The sequence below is a fragment of the Callithrix jacchus genome, chromosome 18 (assembly GCF_049354715.1).
Source record: "Callithrix jacchus isolate 240 chromosome 18, calJac240_pri, whole genome shotgun sequence".
Lineage (NCBI taxonomy): Eukaryota > Metazoa > Chordata > Mammalia > Primates > Cebidae > Callithrix > Callithrix jacchus.
The window spans coordinates 44128480-44151903 of record NC_133519.1 but is presented as its reverse complement, the minus strand read 5'-3'; the positions used below and the strand labels follow the sequence as shown (position 1 = coordinate 44151903).

At 34.5% G+C, this 23424-nt stretch overlaps 1 protein-coding gene and 1 long non-coding RNA gene across 13 annotated transcripts in view; one reads left to right on the top strand and one right to left on the bottom strand.

Annotated features, from left to right (window-relative positions):
- The window catches only part of LOC108589055 (uncharacterized), a 41935-nt gene extending 27917 nt beyond the window's left edge, over positions 1-14018 (top strand). The window contains exon 3 of the long non-coding RNA XR_001908209.5: positions 13382-14018. This is a non-coding gene — a long non-coding RNA (uncharacterized LOC108589055). The remainder of the gene's footprint in view (positions 1-13381) is intronic.
- Positions 1-23424, bottom strand: part of HMCN1 (hemicentin 1) — a 532161-nt gene that overhangs the window by 75049 nt on the left and 433688 nt on the right. For all 12 annotated transcript variants that reach the window (XR_013529004.1, XR_013529005.1, XR_013529007.1 and 9 more), the window contains 14 exons: positions 22343-22504; positions 21480-21593; positions 21169-21371; positions 20801-20882; positions 20560-20691; positions 20051-20200; positions 17957-18116; positions 15666-15790; positions 15263-15446; positions 14559-14656; positions 13395-13673; positions 5285-5481; positions 1678-1759; positions 390-526 (listed from right to left, as the gene is read on the bottom strand). Coding sequence is in view for 8 of the 12 variants with exons in the window: in XM_035280045.3 (XP_035135936.3) it covers positions 390-526; positions 1678-1759; positions 5285-5481; positions 13395-13673; positions 14559-14656; positions 15263-15446; positions 15666-15790; positions 17957-18116; positions 20051-20200; positions 20560-20691; positions 20801-20882; positions 21169-21371; positions 21480-21593; positions 22343-22504 (2105 nt within the window). In the remaining 4 variants the exon portion in view is untranslated. The remainder of the gene's footprint in view (positions 1-389; positions 527-1677; positions 1760-5284; positions 5482-13394; positions 13674-14558; positions 14657-15262; positions 15447-15665; positions 15791-17956; positions 18117-20050; positions 20201-20559; positions 20692-20800; positions 20883-21168; positions 21372-21479; positions 21594-22342; positions 22505-23424) is intronic.

The following is a 23424-nucleotide window of genomic DNA, read 5'->3' as shown; positions in this document are numbered from 1 at the left end:
TCCAAGCTTAGACCAGGAAAATTCAGTAAAAGAAGCATTCTCCCTAGGCACATGGCAGTTGTTTTGAGACTTTGATAGTTTCTTCTCTCTTAAGAAAGAGCTGAATATTTCAAATCAGACTTTAATCCATGGACTTCAGGAAATATATACTTAGGCAAATTTCCAGAGTGTCACAAATCTGAATACCTTTCTCTGACTTATAACCAACTATTAATTACCCTTGCAAAGACAAATAATAAAGCTAATTTTAAAACCCTGTACACACTGCTGCGATGCTGAATAATTAGTAACCTGATGTTATTTGGTTTTTAGGACCTAGCAAAGGCACTAGAGCTGATTATTATTTTTAATATCAAAAAGGAATTTGTGGAGCTCATAAAAAGATTTACCTGTAACTGCTCTCCATTTTTCAGCCAAGTAATTACAGGTGGGGGCACTGCATCTGATTTGCATTCCAGTGTCACTTGTCTGTTCCGTAACACAGTGATGTCCTGGGGCTCATCAGTTCCAGCAATATTAGGAGGTACTAGGTATGAGAACAAATACAACAAAAGCTTTCAAAAAAATGAGATGTAGCATGAGCTGTATGATCACAGGTATCCAAAAAATGTTGGTTCTGTTATATGAAATAATAACAGGTATACACTTCAAACATGACTCATTTCATTTATAGCCTATATAATTACAGTGGGAAGATTTTTTTAAACTTATTTAGCACTTTCATATTCATTAAGTAATGAAATCCTTCCAACAACTACATGAATGATAGAAGTAATGTAATTGCATTATTTTCACCACTTGACAGCAAACAAACGGAGGCACAAAGAAGGGACCCCTTCTCCAGGTTATACACTTGGTAATAATTTTCTCTGAACATAAGATTTAAAAATTACTACATCAGGGAGTGCCCATAATAATATACAGAATGTATTTTTCATGTGACATTTTACAGAATTTACATGTCAATTAATGGCAGGTTTAATTTGTTTGTGGAGATGATGCGGGCACTTAAATCCCAGACAATTTGCACTCCCTAGTCACTTAGGCTATGAGAATGAACCAAAGATCTTCTGATAATTTTCAAAAATTCCTCCTCACGAAGAATAATTCCTATTTCAATGTTAAAACCATATTGGACAGAGTCTAACTCGCCCAATTCTTCTAAGAAGTAATTTGACAGTAAGTTTCAAAATCCTTAGAAGTGTGTGTGTGTGTGTGTGTGTGTGTGTGTGTGTGTGTGTAACCAAGAAAGTGCACTTACAGAAATTTCTCGAAGGGAATGGGTTAACATATGCATGCAAAGTTATCTATAGCAGTGTTGTTTATATTGGTAAAAATATAGAAATAACCTAAACATCCAAAAATATGGAGTAAAACGGGATACAATAGAATCACTAAACATGATGTTATAAAAATATATTTCTTGTCATGAAAATGTTCAGCAAACCATTGAGATAAAAGCAACGAAAACAAATTATTCATGCAGAAACTAATCAAGTAACAAAAAAGTCCATGAACTGCCCCCCAACAGAACTTGATTAGTCAGATATAAGAATCAGATTTGCAAAATATATGTTCCCTAATTTATAAACATCTTGTGATGTGCTGTGGTGGTGCTGCAGGTTCTTCTAATTAGGTGCATATATGATAGAAAGTGAGCTATTTTGCCACATTTACCATGTACTCTCACTAGATATTCCTTATCATCATCTCCGGCAGGACTGGATGCCAGACATGTATATCTTCCTGTATCCTCCACCTACAAAACCCAAATAAGTAAATTACACAATGTTAACATGTTAGTTTTGGTTATTAAAATACATATCCAGTAGAATGCATGTAAATATCCCCACATCAAAAGCAAGATAATTAAAGCAAACTGTTTAACACTATGATTAGCACTCTGATAGAAAGCATTGCTTAGTATCTACATTATATGCAAACATATGTTTTAACAAGATTTTGGCATTTGATATAGGAATCTTTGTACATTAAGTATATTTAATGATATCTGGCACCATAGGGGATAGACTATATCCTCAATGTTCATTGAAAAACAAATATTCATGGGTTTAAATTACAGACTGAGAAGTTACAATGAAGTCTTTCTCAAGAAAATTAAATGTTTATTAAATAAGTAAACAGATAAATAAAATATCTGGTTATTAAAATCAAACACATTAATACCTCATCTTGACTCTACCTTTGATATACATGGTGAAATGAGAGTTATACAATGTGTTAGAAATAGGGTCAGACTGACAGCGGAATCTATTATTATCTAACTAAAACCAAAATCATTTCTTTAAAAATCCCCAAGCATGGTTTCCATGGAAAGTTAGTGTTCATTCATATGTTTGACATTGTGCAGACACAATCCATAATCATGTACTTGTAGAGGAAACGCTGGAAAACAGATGCTCTTATTACTGGGAATAATGCATTTTGGAAAAGTAGAAAAATCCTCTTCTCATTTATTTTACTACTTGAACATTCCCAGAATATTGGCATTTTAAAAATTCTTACATTCAAACTGACTTTAGAGGTTTTGGAAACACTTTTTGGTAGGCTGCAAAAACTCCTTTAAAAATCATTGAGACTAGAAAGTTTGGAAAAATACTTAAATATGATTTTAGAAGAAGAACTCTTACACAGTTGTTTAATTAAGAATTTTAAAATAATGTGCCATTTACTAAGAATAATTTCTGAATTTCTCATATCTTTTAAACCTCTAAAACTAACTCTTCTCTACCAACTCAGTTCATTCACAATTGATATCACCCCCCTCACTTGTCTTGACTAACCTGAACCATCATTTATGTCCACTCTTACATGTTCCCTCTTCCACAAAATATTTCCTGACAACTTCTGCCCTTCTGGCTACCCACAGACATCACCCATAGTTAGTTTCCAATGTCTTTTTTTACTAATAAAATGCTAAAAAAATTATAGTTAAGCATTCATCTATAGAGGAAGATTCTGCAGAGCTGGACATGCATCATGGCTCACAAAGGAAAGGAGGGTACAGTATGTACATTTTCCCAAATCGATTTCCTCACAGAGTGGGCCCCTCCTTTCTTGGGATAAATTACAGAACTAGTGTTTGATGAAAGATGTTTTGGGAAACTCTTGTCTATACCACACAATTTGCAATTTGCAAAGCATCGACGTCCATTATGTGCCAGGCATAAGTAGATGTTGCAGATAAATACGTGAAAAAACAAAGTTGAGATAAGCAAAATATAATGCAGTAAGTGTTACTACAGAAGTATATACAAAATGCTATGAAAACATAGGAGCAGAGTAATCAAAATCAGTTTGGGGGCTTCATCATATTTAATTTTCCACTTCCAGATTGTTTTTAATGGTTCTATTATTGACTCATATCTAATTGTATCTCATGTATCAGTCATTTTTTCCCGTAGACACCTAGAAACATAGGAGCAGAGTAATCAAAATCAGTTTGGGGGCTTCATCATATTTAATTTTCCACTTCCAGATTGTTTTTAATGGTTCTATTATTGACTCATATCTAATTGTATCTCATGTATCAGTCATTTTTTCCCGTAGACACCTAGAAACTTCTTGAAGGCTGAGAAATGTCATATATATTAGGTCTTATGGATTCTCCACACTAGCTAGAACACATGGGAAATCTGTCCATCATTTAACACTCTATGAGACCTTCGTCTTGTTTTCTTATAACCCAACCTTTTGTTCTTGCCTTTAGGACCTACAGTAATGGCCTTAACTTCCCTTTCAGGCTTTATTTGTCATTATTTCTTTATATTCATGATTCTATTCTACATACTTTCCTGTCTCCATGCTGTTCCTAATGGCACAGAATTCTTTTGCCTACTTTTTGTTTGTTGAAATTATATCATTCAAGAGTTTTGATTCAGTAAGTGGTTTCAGTTTAAGCTGACTCTAAGTTAATGCAATGTTTGAAATGGAGAGAAAAGAGGATGTGCTACAAGACACTAGTAATGCACTGTGCTGAGACGCACTAGCTAGGCTTCTGAATCAGACTAAGGATTGAGGCCTAGGTCCATCACTGAGCACCAGTGAGTACTTGGCAGGCAAGTACTTAATCTCTCTGCACCTGCTTCTGGATTTGTGGCATAGACAAACTGCCTCACAGAGCTGTCATGAGGGGAATGGCTGGGGTAGATAGCCCAGAGATGAACACAACAGGACATAGTAGACAATTTATAATCCTTAGCTCTCTTCTTCCAGGTCCCTTTCTTCCATTCTCAGTAAAAAAAACCCCATCTCTACTAAAAATGCAAAAAATTAGCTGGGCATGGTGGCACGCACCTGTAATCCCAGCTACTCAGGAGACTGAGGCAGGAGAATTGCCTGAACCCAGGAGGCGGAGGTTGCAGTGAGCCGAGATCGCGCCATTGCACTCCAGCCTGGGTAACAAGAGCGAAACTCCATCTCAGAAAAAAAAAAAAAAAAAAGGCAAAGAAAATATGATTAAATAATTGGTTATTCTACATTCAGATAAATGATGATTATGGTAACAGCAGCAACAGCAGGAAAAATCCTGTCTTTTTTCTTTTAAAGCATTTACTACATGCCTATGGCACCAGTCTAAGCACATCATGTTGGATTATCTCTTTAAATCCCTCAGCGTATGAATGAAGTATGATGATCATTTTTATCCCCAATTTACAAATGATGGCATTAGGGCTCAGATGGAAAATAACTGTAACATCAGGTTTGCCTTTACTAGTAGAATAGAAGATTGTTACAGTAAGACATCCCAGACATATTTCTCTTTTAATATATTCAAATTTCAGATCAATTTCCTTAAACCTAAACTAAAAGAACCAATTTTATTGAACTGATCATTATTTGAAAAACTGTGTCTCTTCAGACCTCCATGTCTGCTAGTTCATTTTGGAGATCAAAAGTGCTCTTTGAAGCCTTATACATATGCATGTCAAATTGCTTTTTGCCAGTTCCCTAAAGGGCTAAAAAGCACAAATTAAGAACTTCAGGAAATATACTAGCAGTTATAGCACTGTGCAAACTTGCAAAAGTTAATGGAAAGAAAGGTATCTTGCATTCTTCAGTGTTTAATATGATACTGCTTTGTCTTCCTTTTAGTCAAGTTGCCCAATCGTTGCATATCATATGACTAATGTATCCTTGCTCAAATTACAGAGATCTGTGATATACAAGGGTTCAAAGACACAATTTCTGCCACAATTTTCGTATATTAGCAAGTGAGATGTTTGACCTAACCTAAGATAATTGTGTGAACTCTGACACTTACCTGAGCAGTAGAAATTCGAAGAACCTCTCCTCTTCCTAGAGTCTGCACTTGATCCGTCTGTGGAAGGGGCCGGCCATCTTTCATCCAGGTCATCTTAGGGGCTGGGATTCCAGAAGCAATGCAGGCAAGTTCAAGAGGGTTATTAACAATTACTGATATCTCTTCATGTTCCTCAGATCCATTAATGTGAGGTGGTTCTATTTAAAGGGAATCAAAAACAATAATAAACCCGCTGTATCATAAAATACTGCATTAGAAAAACTTGAAAAGAAAATCCAACACAAATTCACATTCACATGATAGAAATTGATTAGAACAAGGAAAGTGAAGTAGTTCCCAGCTGCCATTACCATTTGTCATTGACACTATTTCAAAAGGGATGGATCATGCCCATAAGAGATTATAAATGGCAATTCATTACCATTTAATTATAAAACAACAGTTCAAACTCAGGACAGTCTTACTTGACTGAAAGATTTGAAAACAATAAAACCCAAACCACAAACCCATCTTGTACCACTTTTTTTTTTTGAGAGGAACTTAGCATTTCATTATGATTTTGTATCTTTAAATACCAATAGTTTTCTATAAAAACAATGTGTGAATACTGTGGAATTTTGCTATAATGTTTTCCATGCAGAACTTTGAGAGTAAACAATGACTAAGCAGAAGAAAAATGGTTACATTTGGAGATAATTTCTGTATACAACACGTTTGTTATGTCTGGATGGGAGTAACTTCCTCTTTTGTTACTTATGCTGCTAAAATTACCTTTCTCAAGAGAAGGTCAAAGAAGCTGAACACTGGGAAGCAACATTAAGGTTCTTTAGTCTAACTACTCCCAAGTTTGGTAATTCCTTTAAAACACATTCCCCTTACAATGACCATTCACGTTTTCTATGACACTTTCATAGTTTAAGTTTCTAGCTTTATTGGATAAGGCAGCCAAAATAGCTGTTGGACAGCTCCAAGGATTAGCAGGTTTGTTTTTCTTTTCTTTTTTCTTTAATAAGGCACATAGTTTAGAAGAGTGACCCATAGCAGAGGATCTGGAGTCTGAGTTTGAATGCTGGCGTCAACAATGATTAGTTTCACGGATTTGAACAAATCTCTAAAATGGAGATACCAACATTATTTACCTAACAGGATGGTGTGAGGCATCAGTGAGATACATTATATATTTGTGTGCATGTGTGTGTGTGTGTGTGTGTGTGTTTCTGTATCTGTTTTATTTTACAATTAAAGGTTCTTAAAAAGTTACTACTACTACAGTCTTTACTGCAGCTGTTGGTATTATTAAAATCTGCTTCCTAAAATTTCTACCACCTGTTAGACTCTGTTTTCCTTCTGGAGAAAGAGAATATATTAAGTTGGTTCTCCTTTTCAGATTGTAATGAAGTCAGCATTTCTGAATTCAGGCCACTGTCCCGCGTGACCTCTTTTTACTTCTATCTATCTTACGTATTGCTGTCAAAATACATGTTCTTAAGTGCAGTCTAATATTGATCTAAGATTTTCTGCCTAAAAGATTTTAATGGCTCCATGTTGCTTATTGGATTAAATAAAAACTCCTCATCATGATTTCCAAGGCTTCCACAATATGGTCTAGATCTATTTTTGTGATTACATGCTTTTTACATACTTATATGTAACCTAGACTTCAGATCCCTCAACAAGCTCAGTCCTTTCTTGCTCCTCATAGTCCCCTAACTGAGCATGTTGAAGTACCATCAAGGTTATGTTGTCATCAAGTTCATTTGTGAAAGCAATAAATCATTTCTTGATTCTCTCAACTAATAATGAAATATCTATGTCGTTTAATTTTCATATCATGTTGTTTATACTACTCAAAACACTTACCTAATCCCTGGTTTGCCATAGTCAATTATTTACCCCCTTACTTACTGGTTATTTAATATGTATCAATCACCGTGAATACAAAGATTAACTAGGCATGCTCCCCGTCCCTCCCAAAGTTTGTAATTACTAGATTTAAAATAGTAGCAGTAACAGTATTAACATGTTCTTGAGTGGTTCAAACCCCAGACTGTCCAGGTCTCACCTGTGTTAAGTGATTGTGAACTATTTTACTCTATGTTTTGCCCATATGTCTTGTATTTTGGGCAGAGTGAGAGTTGTCTATACTCCAATAACTCCAGATTTGCATTTCCAGCCTAGACTCTCTTTTGAGCTCCACATTCATAAATGCAGTTATCAAATAAACCTCTCCATTTGGATATTCGAAAACCACTTAAAACTCCACATGTATTCAGATTGAAGCTACTGTTGTATTTCTCAAAATCTAGTTCTTTGCCAGTATTCTCTACATCTTTGTGATGGATTTACCAATCAGTCGCATAAGCTAGAAACTAGGAATTATCTTTGATACCTTCTTCTTCATTACTCCCTTGTGTCCCAGTCTGCAAGTCCTGATACTTCCATTACACTTATTTCCAGAACACAGTTTTTCTCTCATCTCCCTCACTCTAATTTGAGCTACAACACCATTTACTTAATGTTTTTTTTCCCTTCCTGTTTGCAGGTACCTACCCAATATTACTGATTGCTTTCTGATTAACAGACTTAAATGTTGTTGGGGCTGTCAATGTGCTGAACAAATGACATTTCCTAGCTTCTTTAGCAGATGGTAGATGGAGTGGATGGAGTGGTATATGACAATTCTGACCAATGAGATGTAGGTGATGTGGTTCTGTGGGGCTTGTAAGAAAGTCTTAATTCTTTTCTAAAGGGGCAATTCTTCACCCTTCCTAGTTTCCTGCTCTACTGTTGCATCTAGAACAGCATCTAGTTATGCTAGGGGTGAGCAGATACTGCATGATCACCAACCATCCAGTTGTAAAGGTTCAAGAGAATTGAAAATATTTGAACTGCTGAACCAATGCAACAACTGCCTCCCTCCAGCCATCTCGGTGAGAAAGACAGAAGCACTTTGCTGAACCCACCACACCTTGGCTCTGTGGTTCACAGCCAAACACAATTCCTCCTTATACTGGTCTCTCAGAATCTGTCTTGCTCTGTCCAAATAGCCTTGCATTTTGTAGCCAGAGTGCTCTTCTCAAACTGTAGTTCCACTTGTTATTCCATTTTTAGAACTTTCAATGCTTTCTCATTGTTAAGGGATAAAAAGCAAACTTCTTAATGTGGTCAACAAAGCCCTTTATGACCTGACCCTGTCAGTACCCCCTATTCTGTATGATGCTCTCCTTTGTCATCAGTGGTCTAGCCACACTGGACTTTTCAGAACCACTACTATGCCATGATACCTCCCACCACATGGATAGAATTAAATTGAGCATATTTCCCCAAGTTAAGATGTTTGTATTCTGAGTGGTAGCACTGCTTCAAGTGAAGAACTTTTCAGAGTTTAATGGAATTAATTTTCAACAGATGCTGAAAAGCTAAAACTTCTCATTTTTCTTCTAAGCCAGTTTTCAAATCTGGTTTGAGAAAATGTTGTTCTTGTAAACTCTTCTACTTTATAAAAGGCAGGCTGTTCTTTAAGAATTCCACTAAGAATGTCATTGTTCTTTTTCTCCTTCATTTTCTTCATCCAGAAATGCACTGGTCTGTGATTCTGCTCCTGGTTCTTTCTCTCCCAGCTACTCCTACCCCTGCCACATACTAGACCAGGCCCTTGCATTTACAGGCCTGTATGAAAACAGCAGCCTCTTCAATTCATTTTTCACTCTGTCACCAGAGGGATCTTTTTTGGAAATGAAATCTGGCTGTAACATATTTCTCCCTAAGATTCTTCCATTGCCTTGGTGATGAGGTCAAAACTCCCTAAAAAGTTGTCAGACCTTTTCATAGTTTAGTTTTTGTGCATATATAGTTTCAGTCTTGTCTCCTGCTACGCTTCCTTTCGCACTCAGTTTCAGGGAGGGCAAACTGACAATTCAAATTGTATTATCTCTAGGTGAGAAATAAGATCTCTAATTCCCCACTCATCTCTACAGTCCTACTCTTCAGGTTTCAGATTTATGCTTGAGGAGATCAAATCTGAAATTTACCATTCCACAGAATGTTATTTTATCCATATAATCTTCATCACATGGAAAAATAATGACTTCTTTAGTATCTGTGCCCTCCACAGATGAAGGGAGTTGAGGGCAGTGATCACATCTATCTCAGTGATGCATTTATGTGTCTGCCACACCACACACGTTCATAATCATAGTTAAATGATGGCTACAAACATGCCTGTCACATAATTTATATTCAATAATACTTAATATGTAAATGATGAATGGACAGGATCACATTATGTCATCTCCTCTTATTCCTCACATTCGGTAAATTGATGTACAGGAATTTTCTACCCAACCCCAACCTGCGCCTCCCAAACACACAGTTTTTTCTTTTTTTTTCCTTATCAACACATAATTATTGTGCAATGTGATGTTCCCATACATGTATACGTCGTGTAATTATCAAATCAGGGTAATGAGCATTTCCATCACCTCAAACATTTATCAGTTCTTTGTGGTGAAAGCACTGAAAGTCCTCTCTACTAGCTATTCTGAGATATAAAATACTATATTGTTAACTATAGTCACCCTACTGTGCAATAGAACATCAGAGCTCATTCTTCCTTTCTAATTGTAACTTTGCACCCATTGACCAACTCCCCCATCTCCCTTGAATTTGGTAATCACTGTTCTATTCATTACTTATATGAGATCAACCTTCTAAAATTTCATGAGTGAAATCATGTGGTATTTTCTTTCTGTGCTTGGCTTATTTCACATAGTTTAATGTTCTCCAGGTTCATCCATGTTATCATGTGACAGGATTTCATTCTTTTTTATGGCTGAATAGTATTCCATTGTGTGTATCTACTACATTGTCTTTATTTATTCATCCATCGTTGAACACTTAGGTTGGTTACACATCTTGTCTGTTGTGAATAGTGCTGGAATAAATGTAGATTTATTTGACATACTGATTTCATTTCCTTTGGATATATATCCAGTAGTGGGATTGTTGAACCACATGGTAGTTCTATTATTAATATTTTGAGGAACCTCTATACTGTTTGTCATAGTGGCTGTACTAATTTACAGTCCCACCAACTGTGTACAAGTGTTCTCTTTTCTCCACATCCTTGCCAACACTTGTTATCATTTGTCTTTTTGGTAATATCCATCCTCACTAGAGTCAGGTGATATCTCATTATGGATTTGCTTTGCTTTTCTTTGATGGTTAGTGACGTCGAGGCTTTTTAAATATACCCGTTGGCCATTTGCATGTCTTCTTTTGAGAAATGTCTGTTAAGGTTTTTGTTCATTTTAAAACTGTACTCTTTGTATTTTTGCTATTAAGTTCCTTATATGTATTGAGTATTAACCCCTTATTTGATGTACAGTTTGAAATATTTTCTCCCATACTGTAGATTGTCTCTTCACTTTGTTGAATGTTTCCTTAGCTGTGCAGAAGCTTTTTAGTTGATATAATCCCATTTGTCTATTTTTGCTTTTGTTGCTCAAGCTTTCAAAGTCTTATCCAGAAAAATCCTTGCCTAGTCCAATATCATGAAGTGTTTCCTTTGTGTTTTCTTCTAGTAGTTTCATAGTTTGTGATCTTACATTTAATCTTTAATCCATTTTGAGTTGATTTTTATGTACAGTGCAAGATAGAGGTGCAGTTTCATATGCATGTGGACATCCCAATTTTTCCAGCACTATTTATTGAAGAGACTGTCCTTTCCCCAGTATGTGTTCTTGGAACCTTTGTCAAAAATCAGGTGGCTGTAGATGTATGAATTTACTTCTGTGCACCTTATTCTGTTCAGTTGGTCTATGTGTCTGTTTTTATGCCAATAGCATGCTGCTTTGATTAATACAGCTTTGTAGTATATATTTTAAGTCAGGTAGTGTGATGCCTTCAGCTTTGTTCCTTTTATTCAAGATTGCTTTGGTTATTTGGAGTCTTTGGTGGTTCCATACAAATTTTAGAATTATTTTTTTCTATTCCAGTGAAGAATGCCAATGGTATTTTGATAAAAATTGCACTGAATCTGTAGATTGTTTGGGAAGTATAGCCATTTTAATAATTTTAATTCTTCCAATTCATGAACTTGAACTATCTTTCCATTTGTTTCCTTTCCACTTCTTTCACTGAGGTTTAAATTTATTCTTATTTTCTTTTTTGTGGATAGATATGTACACCTCAGTATCTGCAGAGGACTGGTTCCAGACCCTCTGTGAGTACCACAATCTGCAGATTCTCAAGCCCGGCAGTAGGCCTTGGGAAACTCATGGATACAGAAGTTGGCCCTCACTATCCATGGATTCCACATCCAATGAATATTAGATTTCTGATATGCAGTTGTTTGAATCTACAGATGTGGAACCCATGGATATGAAGGGCGGACAATAAATGGGATTATTTTCTTGATTTGTTTTTCAGATAATTTGCGGTTGGCAAATAGAAATACCAATGATTTTTGTATGTTGATTTTGTATCCTGCAACTTTACTGAATTTATCATTTCTAAGAGTTTTTTTGGTGGAGTCTTAAGAGGTTTTCTATATTTAAGATTATGCAGTCTGCAAACAGAATATTTGACTTCCTCCTTTCGAATTTGGATGCCTTTTATTTATTTATTTTTTTGCCTGGTTGCTCTAGCTAGGACTTCAACACCATGTCTAACAGAAGTAGAGAAAGTGGGCATCCTTATCTTCTTCTAGACCTTATTAGAAAGGCTTCTGACTTTTTCTTTTTTAGTGTGATCTTAGCTGTGGGTTTACTACAGTCTTTATTTTGTTGAGGTATGTATCCTCTGTACATAATTTGTTGAGAGTTTCTCTCATGAAGGAATGTTGAATTTTGTCAAATGCTTTTTTTCACATCTATTGAAATAATCATATGATTTTTGTCCTATTTGTTAATAAATGATGTATCACATTTATTGATTGTGTATGTTAAAACATCCTTGCATCCCTGGAAGGCAACCCATTTGATCAGAGTCAATGATCTTCTTAATATACTGTTGAATTTGTTTTGCTAGTATTTTGCTGAGGATTTTGCAACTATGTTGATGAGGGATATTGGCTTTTTGTTTTCTTTTGCCTCTAAATATCCTGAAGAACTTCCTTTGGAAGTCTCATCTAATCCAGAGAATCATACTTCGTTTATTTAGATATTGTTCTGTTCCCTCTAGGGATGAAACTCCCTTTAATCCATCTGGAAAGTAACTAATTTGGCTCAATTCAATCCAACAAATAATAGTCTCTAACGTATTAAATGTCATGCTAAGCACTGGGAATCCAGCAATAAGTAAGGAGACATTTGCCCTCATAAAGCTTAACTAGGGATGAAGCAGAATTTAAGGGTTATATAAATAATTAAATTTAAATAGGTGCTCCAAGAAAGATTATAACATACTCTGAAACATGCTAACTTCCACCTAACCAAGGCTCTTGCCAAAATTATTTTGCTCTTCTCTATAGGGTGTATTTTCTGCTATGTAAGGAGCATGGGGTCTCACCTCACAGTGAAAAAAATAAACAAAATGCCAAAAGTATTTCTTATTGAAATACTTCATTTCATTATCTTCTTTCTTTTCCAAGTTTAACATTTTTTACTTCAAGCGAAAGAAGTGTTTTCTCTTTAACTGTTTGTTGCATTTAAAACATGGGAATACATATTTTAAGTATTTAAATGCAATCAAGAGTAAATAAAATGACTATTGAAATGATTATTCCAACTACAATCTAGAGATTGGATTATTTAAAGATTGGGATTATGTATAATAGTATATGTACCAGGCTTTTTAAAATCAAATTTCTAGAATCAGATGTGCTTTCAGTTCTTGGCAAAAGTCAAAAACGTACTTATCAATTGGTTATAAGATTTTATCAATGAATAATGCTTTATGAGCTGGAGTTTTAATCTTTTCAGACATAAAAAATACACTCTAAATTTAACATGCTTCAGATGAGAGTAAGCTAAGGTGAATTATAAAAGAAATAAAAATGCAACAAAAATTTTGCCTCATAGCAACTGAGTCTAATAATTATACTTATTTACAAAACGTTCACTGTCACTTACTTTCCAATTATTCTACATGTCCCAGAATGTTTACATACCTAGGACCTTGAGGATAAAGTGCTTGCTGACTTCTCCAGCTTCATTTGAGGCAATGCAGGTGTACTTTCCCGAATCTTCCGTCTCTGCTTTGAGGAGCTGCAGGACCATTCCATGGGAGCTGACTGTCAGATGGGCATCAAGCCCCAGGGGCTGGCCATCTCTAAGCCAGGCCATACTGGGAGCTGGGGTTCCATTTGTAATGCATGTCATAGAGGTGGAACTGCCTTTGAGAATTGTAATTTCCTCTGTCCCCATTGCATTGTCCATATTTGGTGGTGCTACATAGAAAACAACATGGGAAAAATTTGGATGTCTATTGTAATTTGAGATAAATTTAAATTAATTCTATAATGTTTCTGTCACTGAAGAAAATATACACTTTAAAGCTGTGTATAATAACTAAGGACTTGACAATAAAAATATCTATTTGGAATGCTAATTATTAATTTTCTAAATATTAGCAATAAAACCTAATGTTTTCTTAGAGAACACACGATGTGTTTTAAATTTTGGCGATTTTTCAACTTTTTAGGTCCATCTCTTTAATTTGTTGTAATGTATATAATAGTTTTAGTAGTGTTCTTTTAACTAGTTTATAGAGTATAAATAAAATAATATCAAGTTATAGAGTAAGTCATTTGTAGATTATAATAAAGAGTAACTTAATTGCTCTGAGGTGTTCTGGGGATTGGGAAATGTGGATCAGCAAACTTCAACATTTCAGAAATGGAAGGTATTGAGGTCTCTCCACACACACACACACGCACACACACATGCACACGCACATGCACACGCACACGTGCATGCATCCTTCATAGTCTGAATACTCTAAACAAGCTGCTAGAAAAGATTTGACTTTTTCTTTACATGAAAAGACTGGTCTTGTGTCTGGATTGAAATGCTATTTAAAAAAAAAATAGATTTAATTTAGTACAAATTGCTAGATCAGAAGAGTATTTTAACAGACAGACAGTATGGTGCAATAATATGGACCCTTTGGAAGAAAATACATTCTTCTCTAGTCAATGAGATCCTGTTTCACTAATTCTTTTTGATGGAGGAAAGTCAGAATTCTAAATCTCTGAGGAAGTCAATTTCTAAAGATAAGCCTGTTGCTTAGTACTGAGATGGTAAAGTAATGGGGTCATTTCTGTGACACATACCAAACACTTGAAGATTGTAATGCTTATTATCCACCCCAGCTCTGTTGGAGGCCACACAAGTATACACAGCGACATCAGACACCTGAGCTCTCACAATCCTGAGAAACAATTTGATCCAACATTTCATCACTTGATCCCATGCAACAAATACACATAAAATAATTATGATTTATAAATAGGTTATAGAAGGTGATTTATGTTGGAAAATTTTAATTATGAAGCTTATGGCCATCCATCACAAAATATAGGGGCCTCAAATGCAATTTATTCTACAAAGCTGATTAGGCAGTGACAATAAACCACTGAAAATATAGCATAATTTAAGAGGTGAATATTTTTCAAATGCATATTAATAAAGAATGCTGCTAACATGAAAATCACATTATCACAGTAGGCATCTTCCTACCATCTTGCCACATAAAGTTTTAGCTAAAAGAGTAATTCCTGGAAATACATATATGGTAACAAACCTGTCTATAAAAGACCCATTTTACATATTTACTAAAACATGAGCATTTAAATAAGGATAAAAATCATTTTAATTGTATATTTGTTGCCCTACTTCTACTAAAAACATACTTAAAGAGAAAAAACACAGTAAAAGCTTAGAAAAGAACATTTCTTAAACACTGTTTAGATGAAGGAGAAGTCTATCATCACAGTTACTTCATCTGTTTAGGAAATAATACACAATAAAAGCTGACCTGATAACTTGTCCTGCTGCCAGTAACCGGATATGGGAGGAGACAGGCAGAGGAAGTCCATTCTTCAGCCAGTTTATCTGTGGTGGAGGCGTCCCTGTGGCTCTGCATTCAATATTTACTGAAGTATCCACTAAGGTCATTAGTTTCTCTGCTTCTTCTTTATTACCTCTGATTGTAGGTGTAACTATGACAGCAGAAAGTGAGAGAGAAGGAAGAGGGATGTATTACTAGTTCAAATAATTTCAACTACAGTTGCTCTCATTTCATCATTGTATCCCTAAAGGACATAATGGTGGCATCAAATTTCAGACTAAATGCTCCAGACACCTGTTGCTGGACCTTCACTTCTATTCGCAGCTTCTTGAGGCAGCATTATTAAAAGAGGGTGATATTTCATATTTACCATAGACATTCAGGTTAAAAATTCGGTCTTCTTCTCCAGCAGGATTAGTAGCAACACACGTGTATTTCCCTGTGTCAGATGTAAGAGCTCCATAAATGTTTAATGTGCTGCCATTTGCACTCACTCTATGGAAAAGATCATAACAGAGGGGCTGAGATGATTAATGTGAAGCTAAGATCTAGAAAACTCACTTCAGATTATTGTTTTCTTTAAAAAAACACACCATAAAATGGTATCTTCATCTTGGATATCATAGTTTAAATCTATTTCACTAAGTACATGCAAGCCTTTTAAAATCAGAGTTACTGAAACTGATGGAAAACTCAAGCAACCAACTGAAATTCTACAGTAATGAGTCTCATATCCACTATTTCCTTATGAGGAAAAAAGGAAATGAACAAAATCAGGAATACTTCTCTATTCAAATCATAGGAAAGACATATTTTTCTCAAAGAATAATATATTCTTAGTTATCAATATAAAGTTTGAATTAAATGCATGTTATACAAAATTCTGGCATGCAAACTGAAGACTGTTACAGACAATGAGAAACTGAAAAACTTATACATAAAACTAGTTATAAACAACTTAATACCTCAATAAAAAATAGAATAGGATCATTTATTTAAATTGTGACAACATCATGTGTATCATGTGTCACTACGTTTTGCAAACATTTTTTTCTACAAATTATTGCTAAATAAAGCTTTTCTTTTGAATTACATAATAGTAAAAGATAAATATACAATGAGATAATCTAAGATCTCTAAGCCAAGATCATTTCATTATTGGTTGTCTTCACATACCATTAATTACAAAGCAAAATTTCCTTTGTTTCATATAGAGATTAAGTTGCCATCTACAGTTACTTGTGCAATAGTGATTTCATTAGAATCACTGTCAAAAGAAAAAGCTCCATTTCTACTACACCTTGTTATTAAATGTTTGTTGAGAGCTATATTATTATCTGGGATATAGTTGTTATATTTTTTCTTTTTCAAAATATAATATTTTAAATTCCATGAGTTTAATCAAATTAACAAGCAAAAAAGCAAGTTGCCATGATCAAACAAAAGTAGTACCTTGACTTTGGAAAAACTACTGTACTTGATTGACAAACTGTTCTACCTACAAATCTATACATATTATGGCATGAATGAAAATAAAGATGAAAGAATAAGCGAATTTAGAATGTTAATATAGGAGAAGGAATGATAGACTCTAAATTCCTAGTTACAAATATTATCTTATATAAAAGATATCATATATGAAAGATCCTATCTTTATATCTTATATAAAATCTTTAGGTACCATTGAATATCTAGTACTTGGTCTAGAATATGGTGAATACCAGCTGATTTAATGAAAATAATTAAATACTCAGAAATGTTCACACCAGAGAAGTAAAACTTAAAATGCATCCTCTAAAAGACTTGAAATGTTAATACACAATGAATACAGAGAAAATCATATTTATCTGTCTTTAAGTTATGTATATTCAGTTTATTGACCAGAAAGTATACTCCAAACCCTTAAGTTTACATATTGGCTCAAAATGTTAAAGTGTACAATACATTTAATTAATGCCTACTTATGCATATAATCTGGTATATGTATGTAATGGGATTTTGTGATGAAGTAATCTAGTACAATATCAAATTCCGGAATGTCTTTCCAAAGGAATTTGTTGTTGAAAGTAATAGGAGGCTCTTATCACATTATTATTCCATCTCTATGTGGTTTGTGGCATGGGAAACAAGTGCCAGCTAAAAGTGGGATTTGGACAAACCATTATGAGAGTTATGACATTACTGTATCTTTTCTCAAAAGGAGCCAATCGGTATAGCATGTACACAGTTTGGTGGTTTCAGCATACAAAGTCGTGTCTAGAATTATTGATGAATCATTTGTGAGATAAAGTTGGTCTGGCATTTGCAGGAAAGAACTTATTTTTTTATGTCATGGGCTTTCATATAACCATTCTGAAATTAGAAGAATAAAATCAGCAATAGTTAACATTACAGTTAATGAGTTAAGTTAATGAGTTAATTAACATTTTGTTAATTAACATTAACAAGTTAATGGATAAGAAACATACACAGTTCTGAGTGATTCTCCAAGGAGAATGTCTATGTCCAGTTCTCCAAAAAATTTTCTTTTCCTTTGTGAATATGATGATAGCCACGTTCCAATGAGATGGAATTTGGCATTATTATTTATGTGAAATTTGAAGCAGAAAGCACTGTAGAAGACCTTACAATTTTTAATGCAAAGATTCTTTTTAAACATACCGGATTCTTTCTGTTTCTCCACTAGCTATGGGCTTTCCATCTTTAAGCCATTGAATAAGTGGGGTCGGAATGCCATTTGCATTGCAGACCAGCTCAACATTTTCTCCCAGAAGGACACTGACATCACTTGGAATTTCAGCACCAGCAACACTTGGAGGAACTTTGGAGAAATAATTAGGACTTTCATTAACAAGACACAAGATATAAATTCTAATAAATATAACAGACATAGAACAATATGCCATTTCAATCTCATATTCTTTGTAGATTATGATTTAAGATGGAACTGTTGTTATCTTCATGAATTACTTTTAAATGAGGAAGATAAAGGAACACGTCAATATTCCTGGTGTATGTGTAAGTTGCTATAATTACTTAGTCATAGGGGCTAGTGGTAGATCTACCTCATGATCATCTTTTATGGCCAAATTAAATCACTCTTAAATTAAATCCTCAATGGACAGTACAGTTCAGAAGAATCTGTCTTATAAAATATAGAGATAAAGGTCTGAGGAAAGTATTTTAGTTGGTTATTTCTCCATTATTCAATTTATTATTTAGTCTGAACAATGGATAGGCTTATTGTAGTTTTGAAGAGCCAGTAGTTTCTATTCTCTTTTCCTAGTCATCTTTGGTTTTCACTTTGATTTCAATGAGAAATATTGTGTAATAAAAATACTGCTAATAATATCAGGTAGAAATATGTGTGAATTTCTATTCTATATGATCATAGTGAGGTGCAAAAAGTAGTTCACACCAGGTCACAAAAGCCAATTTTGTACATGTTTTCCCCACTCCATGTTCATTAACATCCCATTGGTAGGCTGAAATCTTGTATATATTAGATCATGGTGGGAATATTTACACCATGAGACTGGCAAACAATTGGCTACATATCATGATCTTTTTGTTTGGAGAGACAATTCTTAAACATTTACCAGCACATCATCGAATCATCTCTATAAATCTCATTTTAGTCATCCAGAAAATAATAATTATACCACAGTTGCAGAATTCAGAGTACTAAAGAAGTTGAGTCAATAAGAACATTAGTAATAAGAGACATCCTACAATGAGTATCTGATATATGACAAGCACGGGACTAGGCTAGGCCTTATATGCATATATTATTTCTAGTTCCAAGACATTAAAAAGTATATAAAAAGCTGGTAAAATGTTTAGTCCTACCACATGTGTTATGATTAGCATCTATTATTATGAATACATTAAACATAATTATTAAACATGCAACTTCTGACACTGAATCTCTGATTAGCTGTTTTTCCTTTAGCTTCTCAAATCCCAAAGCATCACTAATCATCACAGAAAGACCACTGACACTTGTGAACTTAATTATTTTAATTGTATTGTTTTGGAGTTAGCTTTATCAGAGCACATAACAGATATATACTATTCATAACAGAATTCATAATTTATGAGGAATTCTTTCCCTAGTAACTATCATAAGATTGGAAGAAAAAGTATTTCAACTTAGTTTCAAGTTAGACTTTCATTTCAATTTCAATACTGAGTCAAATGTAATAATCAGAGGTTTACTGAAAATTAAAAAAAAATAAGAAGTTGTCCCTAAACTGCTTAATACTATGTTAGAACATAGTAGGCATTAAATAGTTGATGAATTGCTCCTTATGGTCACCTTAAAGTAATATAAGATTCTTCATTCATTAAAATTTACCTAATCTACCTGTGGTCAGATCATAGTACAACTTCTTTATGAATTAAGTCTTATCTATACAAATAAGAACAGATCTACAGGCTTAGCATCAAAATATACCAGTTTAAAATAAATAGGTGTAACTAAATAGAATATATACTATAGAAAAATAATAACGGAAGTGGAAATGGAAAATAGGAAAAAGTAGAGATTACCAAATTGCTACTATTCTTTTTTCCACATTTATGTCCATTTCCATGAAAACAGAATCAACTGGTAAATACAGGACAGAAAACTGATTTTTTTGATCATCTAAAGATATTTTGAATAAATTACTAGTGATCTCTTTAAATGTAGATTTTGTACTATAAATGGAATAACCAAGAAATTGAAGATAAATCACAGTGGACAAGACATACCTTGAATTGAAAGAAAGTAATTTTTCTGGGCTTTTCCTTCCATATTTGAAGCAATACATGTATAGTTTCCACTATCTGAACGTTGAGACCGGGCAATCTGGAGTTTGCTACCTCCAGACAAAATATGAACTTCTAGTGAGTCAGAATTTTCTAGAGGTAGAAACAAAGCACAATAAAACATTTTTTAAAAACCTTTAAACTTTAACATCTCTAAAATTCATAAAATGTCTTGCTTTATGTGATAAATGTATTTCTTAAAAATTGTTCCTTTGTACTTTCAAGTGAGTCTTTTTTAAAAAATAGAGAAAAAAATCTTTATAAAATGACTATTTTTCAGTGAGTCTATTTTATAAATTTATATTTCAGTGCATTAGGCTTCTTGAGCATGATACTTAAAATGTGCTAGTTTAAACACCCCTATGAGCATGATACTTAAAATGTGCTAGTTTAAAAGTCTGGTGAATTAAGAACAGAAGAAAGAAACACAAAAATATGCATGGCTGCCTTACCTATGCGCTTGTGGTTCTTCAGCCATGCTATCGTGGGAGGTGGGATTCCAGTGGCATCACATGTTAAGGTCACAGGATTGCTGATCGTCTCCACAATCACTTCTCTTTCAGGTCCTTCAATACTGGGTGGCACTGTAAAAAAACAGAAGAAAATCATTTGTCCTCATTAAACAAATTTGGAACACGTTTTTTCATTTGCACATCTGGGGGAAAAAGAGTTGTATTAGAGGCAAATGCTCACCATATACATTGAGGTGGAAATTTTTATCATCCCGTCCTGCTACATTTATAGCTCTACATACATACTGGCCTGTGTCAGATACCTAAAAGAAAAAGATACTATTGTATGTGCTCCATTAAGTTATAGATGACCAATCATACTGTTTGAGTGTGGATTAAATCATCAGTCATCTGTATGCTCAACGCCCCAGTTCTAAATGCCTTCTGCACTCTTGCTGTTTTTCATAAAAATAGTCAATGGCATTGGCTACGTATTTTTTAAATGAAAATCATTTTTCACTGTAGTGAAAGGGAATATGCAACTTCCAAGTATCTTTTCCACCACCCCACCGAGGCATCATGACACTCAAACAAAAATAAAAGATGCACCTCAGCTTTCTTAATGTGCAGCATTTGTCCATCAGCTAAAATCGCCACATGAGTAGACTCTGTTATCATCCGCCCATTCTTATACCAAGTGATGACCGGAGGTGGGACAGCATTCGACTCGCACTCCAAAGACACAGAAGTTCCCTCTCTTACATTAACTACAGAAAGAGATTCGCTGTCACGGTCTTTAATGCTTGGAGGCACTGAGGGAAGAAAATAACAGAAGGGTTTTTTCATTAAGGTGCTCAGACAGAAAATATTGAATAGCAGTTTAAAAATAAAAGAATTTTATGAAGAGAGTAAAAACAAACCATAAACAGTCAGGGAAATCTTTTTCTTGCTTTCACCAGCTTGATTGATAGCTATACAAGTGTATTCACCACCATCTGACACCTTGGCCCGAATAATTTGTAGAGTTCGACCACCTGCAGGCAAATAGAATGCAAGTCGTAGTGCGGTGTAGAGGTTGTTCTAACAAATTTTACCAATCAGATAAATAGCAACACATGGCCTTTCTTTTAGAGTAAAATTTGTAGGGAAGCATTCCTATTTAAAATAAAATAATTTCATCAGTTTTCTTTGATCTTTCCTTTATTATTCATCTACTTTCTTATAAAGGAAGAGATTCATAGAATTCTCTCCAGCACTCAAACATGGATAGTAAAACCGTCTGATACAGGTTCTAGTGAGCAAGTAGTAATTGTACTATGTCAAAATAAATGTTTTCTGAGTTTAAATTTCCCACAATGCCGAGGTGACTCTATCTATCTATCTATCTATCTATCTATCTATCTATCTATCTATCTATCTATCTTAGTCTATCATCTACCCTCAAGGAATTTTAGGATTGATTAAAAACAACCAGCAGATATATCCAATGAAAGTACTATCTACCGTCTACCACTTGAGATTACTAGGCCGTTCTAAGCTGTTCTCTTTCTAAATTTTATAATTTCTTGAAGGAGACCTCGTTATTTGTACATTCCCACTAAAAGCAGAAAAGTCTACACAGTCTTACCTTAATGACCCCAAATGGGCAAAGAGAGGCATTTACTGTGAACAAATACATAAAGCACGACCAAAGTTTGGAAAGAGACTAATTTGCAATGCCATTTGTATTAAAATAAAGAAAGATGAGAAAAGTTTGCCTACTTTCTAATAAGCAGTTTCTTACCAGGCACAATGAGAGCATTTGTGTTCAGCTTGATGGGCTGTTCATTCTTGAGCCAGCTGAGGTCGGGAGGTGGAAAGCCAGAGACCTCACAGGTCAAAGAGATGAAACTGTTCACCACAACAGTAAGATTTTCAGTTTTAGGACCAATGACACTTGGAGGAACTGTAATAGTAAACACGTTAAAAGTAAAAGCTGATGTTATCAGCAACATACATTCCCATTTACTAGGAATAAATCCAAACACTGTACTCTGCTAAAGGACTGAGGTAAGATTCTTTTCATTATCTAGCTGGCTGTCTTCTTAGAATTCCCTAGAGCCTTCATCAAACTCACGCTGTTTATTTTTCTCAGTTGAAAGAAAGCACCAGAATATTCAGAGACAGAATTATTCTGCATTTTATTTGTAAAACATAGTTGACAATTCCTAAGATGATTTTGTCAATGTACAAAGGAGACCTAATATGCTTTTTATTAAGTATATTAAAATGATCTTGTTTTTAATATTTTATTTTTACTCAAGTGCTGTACAGAAGGAGATAATAGTGAGAATTTCAATATTAAAGAGACAGGAAATGGTGGGTTTTTTAGGAGATAATGGGCAGGGATGTAGAGTCAGGTTAGACTCTGGCCTTTGGAAGGTAGAGCAATGCTTTTCTATTTCAACAAGAGGGATGAAAGAAATGGCAGGAACAGTTGTGGTCAGTACTGTCAATTTAATGGTAGGAATTTGAGGTGATTTCTAGAATATTCTTTCTCTGTTCTTTGCAAAAGAGAAGGTGAAGGCATTCTTATTTACTGAGAGAAAGTGAGCAGGGGCTGTTATGAACTGAATGTTTCTGTCCTTGCAAATTTGTATATTGAAGCCCTAAGTCCCAGTGTGGCTGTAGTTGAAGATGAGGCCTTTAAGGAAGTAATTAAGGTCAGATGATGCCTTAGGATCAGTGTCCTTTAAGAGCCACCAGACGACTTATTGTCTCCCTCACCAAACATGCTCAGAAGAAAGGCTATGTGAGGCCAGGTGAAGACAAAGCAGCTGTCTGCAAGCCAGGTGGAGAGCCTTCTCCAGAAACTGAACCCCGCCA